The sequence below is a fragment of the Gobius niger genome (genome assembly GCF_951799975.1).
Source record: "Gobius niger genome assembly, chromosome: 3".
In the NCBI taxonomy this organism is placed as follows: Eukaryota; Metazoa; Chordata; class Actinopteri; order Gobiiformes; family Gobiidae; genus Gobius; species Gobius niger.
In genome coordinates this window covers 42,868,733-42,881,062 of record NC_136854.1, presented here as the reverse complement: position 1 = coordinate 42,881,062, position 12,330 = coordinate 42,868,733, and the positions used below count along the sequence as shown (strand labels likewise).

The 12,330-nt window shown below is 42.9% G+C and overlaps 1 protein-coding gene across 1 annotated transcript in view; it reads right to left on the bottom strand.

Moving 5' to 3' along the window:
- The window catches only part of LOC306961110 (voltage-dependent T-type calcium channel subunit alpha-1I-like), a gene marked incomplete at its 3' end in the record, with an annotated part of 413,594 nt that overhangs the window by 286,227 nt on the left and 115,037 nt on the right, over positions 1 to 12,330 (bottom strand). Inside the window, exons 5-6 of the mRNA XM_079553726.1 lie at positions 5,845 to 6,187; positions 4,146 to 4,238 (exon numbers count right to left, since the gene is read on the bottom strand). Of these exons, the coding sequence (XP_079409852.1) occupies positions 4,146 to 4,238; positions 5,845 to 6,187 (436 nt within the window). The remainder of the gene's footprint in view (positions 1 to 4,145; positions 4,239 to 5,844; positions 6,188 to 12,330) is intronic.

Below are 12,330 nucleotides of genomic sequence, written 5' to 3'. Positions count from 1 at the left end.
GGAAATAGGATCATATTCGTCCAATGCTCAGCTTCGTGTCACTCCAGCCCTTTCTCAGTGGATCGCCAAACACTTTCCACATTTCTACATGCGCTTGACTCACATTTAGAAGCATTTTTCTTTCTGCTTTGCAAACATTTGAGTCAATATAGTTCAGTATGTAAGGATAAAGCTCAAGTCTTTGGAGAAACTTCACACTGTCTTCTTAGTGAAAACTATTAATCTCTTAACCCCCACCTAAACCAAGCATATTTTCCACTACCCGGTTCTAAAAGCCTCTCGAAAAATGCCAAAACAGCGTCAAAAAGTGACATAAAAGCCACAAAAGAGCATCAAAAAATGAATCAAAAAGTGACGAAAATGCGATAAAAAAGAGATAAACATGAAAAAAACACTGGAAAAATTATGACTGAAGAGCTTCCTTTACTTTCGTATCAGCCGCCATTGCCAAACTACAACCAGCTAATGCGCCTCCTACAAGCCCCGCCTCCCCCGCTCGCTGAATGGTTGAAATCCAACCGATGTAACGCGGCCACTGAGATCAGACCCAGACGTACATGTTGGGAAATTATAATTAACCAGAGTTTACGGTCGGCTAAGGCCAGGCTAAGACAGAACTGACAAATGCAAATCCATAGAAGCTGCCGACGAAATGTCACTTCACCACCAGCTGACGCTCCTGAGGAAGATCACAGGACAAACCAGTAACCCAGGAGAACTAGTGCCCAAGACGATTTTTCAATGTTAGATTTTACTCAAGCGTCTTTAAAGTATAGCTCTCAGACATGTTTGTTGAATAAAATTAGTGGGGAAAAAGGTTGAGCCTTGCTTTAGAACCATATGAACAATCTCAGCTCTGAGATCTCTGAGATCTGCTGGTTCTCAGAGTCAGGACTAAACACAGTGAGGCATGTGCTTCAGTCTTACACCGCCACAATCAGGAACTGTAGAAGGTGAAGAGACAGGGCCAGATCTTGTGGTTCATAGCTCAGGCTGTAGAGCAGACGACTGCGCAGACGGTGGCGCTCCTTACAATCTTCAATGTCATACCTGGCGCAAAAAGTGGGCAGGACAGGAGGGGGGGGCAGACTCACATTGTGATGTTGTGGTGCCGCCCCCTCCCCATGCTTTCCCCAGACCTGCGGAAGGCGGTGGGGTGGGGGGTTGGGTTCTCTTGTACACGCGTAACATGCTGATGCAGCGCAATGTTTAATAAGGATTAAAGAAGTGTCCCTCCGCTGCTGCAGATCCAAGCTGAGCAGGCGGGACAGAGAGGCAGCCTCGCGCTGGACACCGTTCGAATTTGCAAAGTTACGAAATGTAAAGGATTTAATTGATCAGAAACTGTCATATCGGCTGTGGAGGAGTTAGAGTTATGCAGTAGTGGCAAGAAAACTGTAGCTTTTTGGAACATTTGTGCTACAGCTGCAGGATTCTTGGAGCGGCTGAAAGTTGCTCTGTGCCCTGTGAAATGCACTTCTTTCTTTTGGACTGAGCTGTGGCTGCACAAGGAGCATCATCAGGAGGTAAAGACTGACACACGATAGAAATGTCTCCTTAAAACTCAGATCAGACCTGGTGTTGTGGCACTTGAGGCACGTGTGGTTTATTTATGAAAAACAAACAGACTTTTCAAGGCAATTTCGCTTTTGTTTTCAATTGTGCTGCTTGTAGTGAACCAGCCTCAGTCGCCTCTTTTTCTTAAAAAACGCCCTCTCCTTTAGCGCAAAACCTGCTCCACATGTAAGATCGCGCGTGCACCACGTTGCGTTTAGAGCTGCTCACGGACTGCACCAGTCACAAGATCTGGCCCTCAATGTTCAAGTCCAGGCTAAAAATAGTTCCTTTTTAGCATCATACGACCTGCACTCTGCTTTTAATGTAACTCATTGTTGATTATTTAAAAGTTGTATGGGTTGAGTTGATCTGCCCTTCTTTTAGTTTAGTATTAAAACTTAAAATATAGAAACTACCCCAAAGTTTTTTAAGATAAATGCAGTTAGACAAAAGGGCATCTCTGAAACCACCTCATACTTTCCTGCATAATCACATTTCCGGCTGAAGCGGAACAGGAAAGTGCATTGAAAGTCTCCCACTCACCTATAATAAAGCATAATGCACCCGCCATATACATTCACTCCTCTCCCGTCACATCCGAACAGCGCACACAGCTACAGAGCGTGAAACCGAAGGAGGGCGTGAGAGGAGCTGGTCTGAAGAGGATTTGGCCGAGTGCGGAGGTAACGCGGCTGAAAACACCAGCAGAGACGGTCCTGCTTTAATCTGCAGCTCGTCTCTGAACCCACGACTGCAGAGAGAGGGAGAGAGAGGGCGCGAGGCAGAGGAGGCTCGTCACACAGATCACCCGACACAGAAGAACGCCATAAACCCAGCACTTTCATACATGTGCAGCAGAGTCATCAGACCCCGCCCTTTAGGATTCCAACCTCTCTGTGTCGGGGGCAACGAATGGAAGCGAGACACGGCTTCACCTCTTTGTTATAATGTCAGGGGAAGAAATTGGCGTTTTGTCCATAACTCTAACAGTGCGGCGCAAAATCTGTGGCTGGAGGGGGGGCCGAGGAGTGGAGGACTGTGCAGTAAGTAAGGATTAAACAACGAGGAGCCGGGCATTGGAATTTATTTTGACTACCAAACAATATCGATGGCTAGCGTAAAACAACGAAGAAAGCTCTGATTTGGAACGTTTAACTTTTTATTTCGATGGTTTTATCCGCTGGAAAGTTGATGATTTAAAGCGTTTTTGTCGTCGCCGTGGAGCTTGTTAGCCTGGCTGACTCCAGACTAAAATCACAAGTGATATTTAGTCTGGGGACACCAATTCCTTTTCTCGTAGGAGAGGTGTGGTTTACGATCGTCCATAGCCGTTTATTGAGTGCTATGAATGTCTGTCATGCGTCTGCACGAGGCCACAGCCAATCGTATCATCGTATCATCGTATCCAATGACGTACCCGCTGTAAACTTTCGAGCTAAACTATTCAGAACACGGCCTAAAGCTTGATTGAAAAATAGCATCGCATCTGCTGCTTCATGTTTGATCCGTAAATAAAAAAAAAAATTAAATCCGTAAATAAACTACAAGCTTCCGTATATCGAACAGCTCGTCATCATCTCGCCGTCCGTCCTCGTTCTGTGATTGGTTCCCAAATCCATGCGAACATTTCAGCCATGGCCAGGCTGCTGTGCAGTTGGAAATGATTCGAGCGCTCACAGCAGTCTGGTGTTAGCCGGGTTAGGAGCTTGTTACAATATTAGCATAAAGTCTATTTTTACACCAGGGCTGCAAACGGAGACAGACAGAAACTGAAAGAACTGAACGGTTGTTCATATGTAGAGATGCTTCAAAAGTGACGACCAGTCCTTGTTCACATAGTTAGAAAAACTATGTGAGATAAACATTTGTGACCCAGACCTTGCGACTGTTGGACAAAGTCCAGGGTCTGAAACTGTGGCCTCAGGTCGCCGATATTCAGAATATTTAAACTGGATGAGAAAAACATAGAATCCTTGTTTTGTTTTGTTTTGTTAATTACGAGTTGGACAGTAAATAAAATCTTTGTTTTAATTGTAAGATCCACGTACACATATAGGCTCTGCCAAATGTACTTTCTTTGTATATTATTTTACGAGTGATCTGATGGTACAACATGGCTAATCCATCGCTAATTTTACAGACGGAAATGTGCCCACTATGTTTAAAAACTTTCCCCCGTGATGTCAAGACATATTTAAATGATTTAAAAAGTGGCGGCCCAGACAGACTGTGTTTGTGTCAGGCTGATCCCAGGTCCACTATGATCCACTATGGCCCCATATGGTCCACTATGGTCCGCTCCTGCCTGCGGAGCCGCCGTCCTGACTTTTCCCTCACTTTCAAGATATTGACGACATAAATATTTGTAAGAAATGTCACTTGAGACTTACAGTCTTTAAACCAGTGCCTGTGAGCCTGACAGTTCACACTTATGGCTCTTCTCACCTCAGAGTTCAGGCTCCACCTGAACTCGCTCACACAGTTCAACGGCGAGCGGTTTGTTTGGGCTGGTATTAGGAGCCTGATTGACCCACACATGCGCAGTCGAGACGGGCATTATTGTAATAGCTTCTACATGTGTAACTTACGATGATGAGGAGGATGAAGTAGATGAAGTTGTAGAAGGAGTGAGCGTCCATCACGTAGTACATGATCTCCACCCAGCCCTCCAGAGTGATCACCTGCAGACACAAACCACACAAATATACAAAATGAAGAACAATGTTATGGTCATTTGTCTTTGTGATGGAAATGTATTCTTGGAAATATGCAACACCCGCGGGATAAATTAAGCCTGGTTCACACAGGAAGATTTCAAAACTGTCAGCAGATTTTCCAAACCTGAGAGACCCCCCACACGGCGATAAAAAAATCACTGGTTAGATCGAACAGTGTGTGCGGTGCAGACGGGAAATCTCACGGGATCAAACGTGACTTCAGAACATAAACAAACATGGCGGATGGAGAAGAGACAGTGGTGATAGTTGGTGGGGGGGTGGGAACCTCTGGGTACCAGACGATTCCACACGATACGCGATACATGCCTTACAATAACGATTATCTCATGATATACACAGATACTGCGATAATCGATTAATTATATTTATATATAAGATTAATTTGGGGTTGATTTATTCCTTTTGAAGGACTGTGGTTTCTTGTTTATTTAAAGGGGGGGTATTATGCAAAAGCTTTTTCAAGCTTTACATCATGTTATTCTGTCACTCCCTCATTAAAAACATGGCTGAAGTGTTGCCTTGGCACATTCACGTATTTTTGAGTAATCTGTAAAAACTCTGATGGCGGCCATTTTAGGGACAGGTTTGCCTGAGTCCTCCTAGGAACGCCCCCACCTCCTGGAGACGCCTCCGAGCCGAGTGACCAACCACTGCTCCTCAGCAGAACCCCCTCCCCACTGATGCCACAGACAGCGTGTGGAGGGGGCGTGTCTAAAGGCTCAGAGGTTCTTAAAGAGACAGAGGCCTATTTCAAGACATTCACTACAGCCATTTTGAGAGAGACATTTTATACAAGGCAGTTATTCTGATTTACTGCATTTACAGACCAACAGAAGGTTTGTCATCATTGTAGTGTGATATAGACTGGTGCTATGGGACTGAAAAAAGCAGAATACCCCCTCTTTAAGGTAAACACGTTGCTTAGTACTGCTTTAAATACAGACGATGTGAAAAGTACATATATCTTTATACATGTATATACATATTATTGTCACATTTTTATCACATTTTGGTTGCGTTGTCACACTTTTGTCACAATACCCCCTCTTTAACCATTTTGCATTTAAAATCACTTATATTTGAGCAGCATCAGCTTCGTGGTTGTATAAGCTATGCAGCGGCGGAGTGATCTGCTAGAAAATAGTCCCTCAAAATGCGATCATTCATGTGATGCAGGTCAGTTATATTCCAAACAGGACTCTATGGACACAGACATGTATATGGTTAGTCTGGTGTTATAAGTGATTTGCCTCAGGTGCTCTGTGGAGCGGGTCACACTGTTTTTAAGGCAGGCTAGCTGATACCATAGAAATGCACTAGCCTTGCACTAGCCTAGCGCCACGAAACTCTTCAATTAAAAGAACTGCTTGAATTACAAAAAAAAATATCTCCAGAAATCAGCAACACTCTGGATAACTGGGACATGAGGCCCTATGTCGAAAATCCTGAAACATCCCTTTAAAAAGGCTCAAACAGACGAGAAAAGTACAGAGCGATAAAACTACACCAAGAATCCCAGTTCCTCCATAAAGTTCAGATATACTCGTACCTGGAATATGACGATCCAGGCGTAGGCGATGTTGTCGAAGTTGATGGCGCCCTTGTGCGGGTTGCGGTGCCCGGTGCCACAGCGGGTGTAGTACTGGTTCCAGTTGACGCACAGCCCGGCCACCGTCACGCTGCCGTTGACCAGAGGCTCCGCGGACAGGCCCAGAGACTGCCTGTAGATGGCGTCGTCCTTGTCCAGGCAGCAGGTGCGGCCGCCCTCCCTCCGCGCCGGGACGTCCTGGCACGACATGATGCCGTTCTCCATGGGCAGGGAGCAGATGAAGGGCCGCTCGTCGTCCTCGTCCGCCATGTAGTAGGGCTTTGGCAGCGTGACGCCCGTCGTGCTGAGGGACAAAAAGGGTTTGGAAATAATTAATAATAATTCTTTTGATACTTGTCATTAATTCATTGAAATCCCTCCCTTTGCTAAACACACTTGTATCATCAGCAAATAACAAACCAAAAATCAAGATCTTTGGAGACCTCGTATATGAAAAGTATCGGCCCAAAGCTGAGCCTTGGGGAATTCTGCAAACATTATGCACAGTGAGAACTTTGATTGACTTATTGATATCTATTATTTAAATAACTTTCCAACCATTTATGCTAAGCTTTGTAATTTTTCCAACATCCATCCCTTACGGTGGCAGTGTTAATTTCGTCGACTAAAATATTTAGTCTTGATTCTAGTCAAAGTGATATTTTTGACGACTAAAATTGGACTAAAACTAAATTAAAAGTTTCTCATGAGACTAAAACTGTGACTAAAATGTCCAGATATTACAGTCGACTAAAATAAGACTAAATAAAAATGAAAAGGAGAGACTAAAATCATCCAAACTTCTATTGAGCGTCTGAAAGAGCCTCAGATCATGTAAATTCTCTGCTAAAGGATCAGCTCTGAGCTTTGTTCATGTGGAGCAGCTCCATGAAGCAGAGGAACAACATTAAATATGATTATAATCAATATTATCAATGCAAAGTCGACTCAATTAGTCTTAAATTTAGTCGACTAAATTGACATGCAATTTTAGTCGACTAAAACTAGACTAAAATCGAAACAATTTTTTTGACTAAATCTCGACTAAAATTAAAATACATTTTAGTCAAAAGACTAAGACTAAAACTAAATCAAAATATGTTGTCAAAATTAACACTGTACGGAGTGACGGCCTCACGATTAACCGGGCCTGTTGGTCTCTCATAAGGAGCTTCTGAACCGCTCTCTGTCTGACCCGTCACCTATAGGACCTGTTTGCCCTAGGAGACTCTACAGGGACCACGAAGCCCCCGACAACAGAGCTCCAGGATCATTCAGGTGCTCAAACCCCTCCACCACGTTAAGGTGGCGGCTCCAGGAGGGGTGTTTGTCAACAACAGAGTGTAATTTATTGAGTCAAACACTTTCTGTAACGCCAGCAAGACACTCTTTGTCAAGGGCAGCAAGTATTTCATCAGTTAAGCTGCGCAGAAGAACAGAAGTTGATGTGAATCCTTGTTTTTACCCCTCCTGGAAACGCCACCTTAACGTGGTGGAGGGGTTTGAGCACCTGAATGATCCTCGGAGCTAAGCTGCTGGGGCTTCAGGGGTTCTAGGTGACGGGTCAGACAAAGAGCGGTTCAGAAGCCCCTTATGAGCAGCTCGTCTCCAAATTAGTAACGGTCTACGAACCAGCCAGAACTCTTCCTCCTCTGAACACACCTCCCTCGTCACTCCCAAGTTCAAATACAAAAAGTTTGGAGGCCGGTCATCAGCTGTGGAACGCACTTCCGGTACAGCTTCGAAACATCGCTGAGCTGAGTGTTTTTACATCACAGTTGAAGACACATCTTTTCAGAAAAGCTTTCGATACAGAGTCACCGACTCGACTGCTGTTTTTATGTGTATTTGTATTTATTGTTGTCTATTGTGATTCTTGTTTTAATCCCGGAAAGCGCTCTGGGCACCTTCTGGTTGTTGTTGGGCGCTATACAAATACATTTTGATTGATTGATTGATTATGAGAGACCAACAGGCCCAGTTAGAACCATGAGGCCGTCCTTCTGTGAACCACCTGTTTTTAATGCAGGCTAACTGATACCATAGAAATGTGCTAGCTTTGCACTAGCCTAGCGCCACGAAACTCTTCAAACATAAGAACTGCATGAATTACAAAAAAAACATATCTCCAGGTATCAGCAACACTCTGGATAACTAGGAAATGAGGCCCTGTGTCAAAAATCCTGAAACATCCCTTTAAGGATCAGGAGAAGGAGCCACTTTTTAGATCAACAAAACATGTACATTTACGCACGGGTTGCATTCTCCCACATTTAAGCCTCATATGCCAGTGTCCCCTTTCAAATGAACAGCTTTGTGTTCCCTTTATGACTGGCGTAGGCAACGTCAGGCCCGGGGGGGGGAATCCGGCCCTCCAGGACAGAACTTCTGGCCCCCAAGATTTGGAGAAATATTATTATGCAAATAAAAGATCAAATACCTGTTTAAAGGGGCTAGATGCAAGTTAGCCATTTTATACTCACTACTGCCATCTCAGGTCATACGTGTAACTGCAGCTTCGATGTTAAGCTCGTGCATGACGACACTTCAGACCCGGAGTAACACCTTTCTGAGTGACAGTGCAGGATTTTAGAGGCAGTTGTGGTGAACAGGTCTGAGCTCATTCTACAGCAGGGGTGGGCAACGTCCCTCCGGCCCTCCATCATCAAACTCTGGCCCTCGAGATGATTTAGAGAAATATTATGACCCAAATCAGAGATCAAATAGCAGAGCTCACCCTTTTAGGCCATAATCCTAAAAGAATACTCACCTATAGGTAGGTCTTGGAATGGAACGAGCACAAGTTTTTTCTTAATTCAGATTTTTTTTTGTATAATTTCAAGTGAAAAATAAATAATTTTCACAGTAAAAGTTAATTTGTTTGATTTCCAGTGGGATCTCTATTTGTTCCATTAGCGTTTTTATCTGATCTTAGATTAGTTCAAACCGACTAAAACCTTTATTCAAGTGACTTTAAGTAACTTATCTAATTTAAGATGGAATTGTTTACTGTGTATTTGATGTACAACACTGGCATATGAAGAAAGTGACGCTTTACTTCAGTTGCTTCAATGGGAGGGTCCGGCCCAGAGGTTACACAGGTTGTATCACTGCCTCGCTAGCTAACTTTCCTGACCCGGGCGCTAACAACAACACGGGGAATAAAACCACGATGCAAACGCGGTTAAAGGCTAATAATATCCTTCCCATATGGAGCCGCTCTTCTCACGTAAGTCTCAGGACAAGCTCGTCTATGTCCCCCCCCCCCTCTCTCTCGGTTAGTGCTAGATCGTCTGCTCCGGAGGGACGGTCTGCTGTGATTTTGTATAGATCTATGAGTTGGTTTGTCTAAAAATACAAATAATCCTAATCCTAATCCTTAAAGTTAACCCTTTAACTCCCACCTGAACCGAGCGCAGTTTCTCCAGTTTGGCTTTACCCCAATCCAAAAGCTTCTGGAAAAAAGCTGTGAAAATAGCAGCAAAACTGAGACGAAAACAATGACGGAAAAGTGACAAAAAAGTGACGAAAAATTGATGAAAAAGTGGCAAAAAAATTGATGAAAAAATGTCAAAAATGTGACAAAAAAAGGACAAAAATTGATAAAAAATGACCAAAAAAATGACAAAAATGACGAAAAATTGATGAAAAAGTGGCAAAAAAATTGATGAAAAAATGTCAAAAATGTGACAAAAAAAGGACAAAAATTGATAAAAAATGACAAAAAAATGACAAAAATGTGACAAAACAAGGATTCAAAATTGACGAAAAAATGACAAAAATGTGATAAAAAATGACCAAAAAAATGACAAAAATGTGACAAAACATGGATTCAAAATTGACGAAAAAATGACAAAAATGTGATAAAAATGTGACAAAAATTTGACAAAAAAGTGACGAAAAATTGATGAAAAAATGTCAAAAATGTGACAAAAAAAGGACAAAAATTGATAAAAAATGACCAAAAAAAAGGCAAAAATGTGACAAAACGTGGATTCAAAATTGACGAAAAAATGACAAAAATGTGATAAAAATGTGACAAAAATGTGACAAAAATGTGATAAAAATGTGACAAAAATGTGACAAAAATTTGACAAAAAAGTGACGAAAAATTGATGAAAAAATGTCAAAAATGTGACAAAAAAAGGACAAAAATTGATAAAAAATGACAAAAAAAAAGGCAAAAATGTGACAAAACGTGGATTCAAAATTGACGAAAAAATGACAAAAATGTGATAAAAATGTGACAAAAATTTGACAAAAATGTGATAAAAATGTGACAAAAATTTGACAAAAAAATGACAAAAATGAGTTGAACACCCAACAAAAAATGTCGGAAAAAAAAAGTGATGACGTGAGGAAAAAGATCCTCTCGGTTCAGGCGGGAGTTAAGAGGTTAACCATTTCCCTGGCCCAAACCTTAATTTGTGTCATGATATCTCACGTTTTCACAGCAGACTGTCCCTCCGGAGCATGATGGAACTGGTAAACATGTCCCGTTCACCCACCGTTTCTCACATTCCGTTAAAATTGACAAATGCAAATAAAATGCTCCACTTTCCATTTGTATGAGCGTAATCTGAGCCTTGACATTGATGAGCAGGTGACGCTCTGAAAGTCGTCTCCTCTGAGACTTTTACACACAAGTTTATACATATTTCTGTTGCAAAATGTACCATGACTGTTCAGATCAGGTTTAGTTTAGCTCCATTTATCCTGCAATCTCACATTTTTACTAACAGAAATAACATGCAGCCTATATATATAGACATTTATTTAAAAAAAAAAAACGCTTATGAGAGATTAATAATAATAATAATAATACATTTTATTTGTATAGCGCTTTTCAAGACACTCAAAGACGCTTTACAGAAAACAAGAATAAAATCACACATAAAATGAGCACATTAAAATAGAGGGCAGAGGGCAGAACAGGCACAGAGCGGTGGGGGCAGTGAGTTCCAGGGTGTGGGGGCGGCGATGGAGAAGGCTCTGTCTCCCCAGGTTCGGCGCTTGGTCTTGCAGGGGAGGGACAGGAGGTTGGCGTTGGAGGAGCGGAGGGAGCGAGATGGAGTATGATGGTGGAGCAGGTCGGTGAGGTATAGAGGGGCCAAATTATGGAGGGCTTTGAAAGTGATGAGGAGGACCTTGAACTGGATGCGTTGAGGGACGGGGAGCCAGTGGAAGTTCTGAAGGACAGGGGTGATGTGTTCACGGGAGCGAGTGTGCGTGAGGAGGCGGGCGGCGGAGTTTTGGATGTACTGGAGTTTGTTGAGGGTTTTGGATGGCGAGCCGTAGAGGGCGCTGTTGCAGTAGTCGATTCTAGATGTAATGAAGGCATGAATCAGTGTTTCAGCGGCAGAGAAAGTGAGGGATGGGCGGTGAAGGATGAAAATTGCTCATGACGGATTTTTTTTCAACCCTGTCCTTCAAAATGAAGGAGAGAAATGATCCCGAGCGAAACCACTGGTCCGGCCCCTGGTCTTTTGACGATGAAGAAAACCGGCCTCCACCGAGAGAACTTGCCCCCCCCCTGCTTTATGATGTAATAAAATCCAGGAAAGATACATTTGGAGTTCGAGTATGGAGGAAGAATGTTTGCAGTGTCAGGAAACTGTGCCAGATTTACGAGACATTCTTAATTAGGTTAAATCCTTCACGTGTGCTCTGAGGGTGGTGAAGCGTGTGAGGACTAATTAGTATGTGTATATATATTAATATCTCCGCCTATCATTCAGCATATACGTGACAAAAGGCAGACTGAGGAGGATATGAACGATAACACACCAATCGAAAACTAATAACCGCCTGCTTAGCTTTATGAGTAAAGCGTGCGCCTCGGGAACACACGGGATCACGGTTTATCAAATAACGTCTGTGCAGCACATTTAATGCTACGTTATTCGTGAACGCCGGCTTTCAAATGCTTTAGTTTTAAGCAGTACTAAGTCATTTGTTTACCTTAATAAATCCTTTCCGTCGTCCCTGTGGGGGTGATACAAGTGTTTATGGGATGATTGGAGGGTCTTTCATCTCCCCCTGGTGTCTCTGGCCAGAAAACCACAATTGCAACTTCCCTGCACTGGGTCGGAGACACCAATACACACTAATGGAATCACGGAGAAGAAGCTAACAGGCTAACGGGCAAAGCTAACTGCGGGCTAGCGCCACTTTAAACAGTATTTACAGCCAAGATTGAGGGAAAAAATGATCTCCATTGTGTAATTGGATGAAAAATATCCCTCTCTCACTTTGTCTTTTCTGTCAGCGTAGTGTTTACTCTCACGGACAATTAATGAGTTAGAAACTGCAACTTGCTGCAACACCTGCAGTGGCGTTTATGGCCTCTAGGGGCATGAGTTAATTAGTACTGCTTTAACCTCTTAACTCCCGCCTGAACTGAGAGGATCTCACGTCATCAGATTTTTTTTCCATAATTTTTTGTGG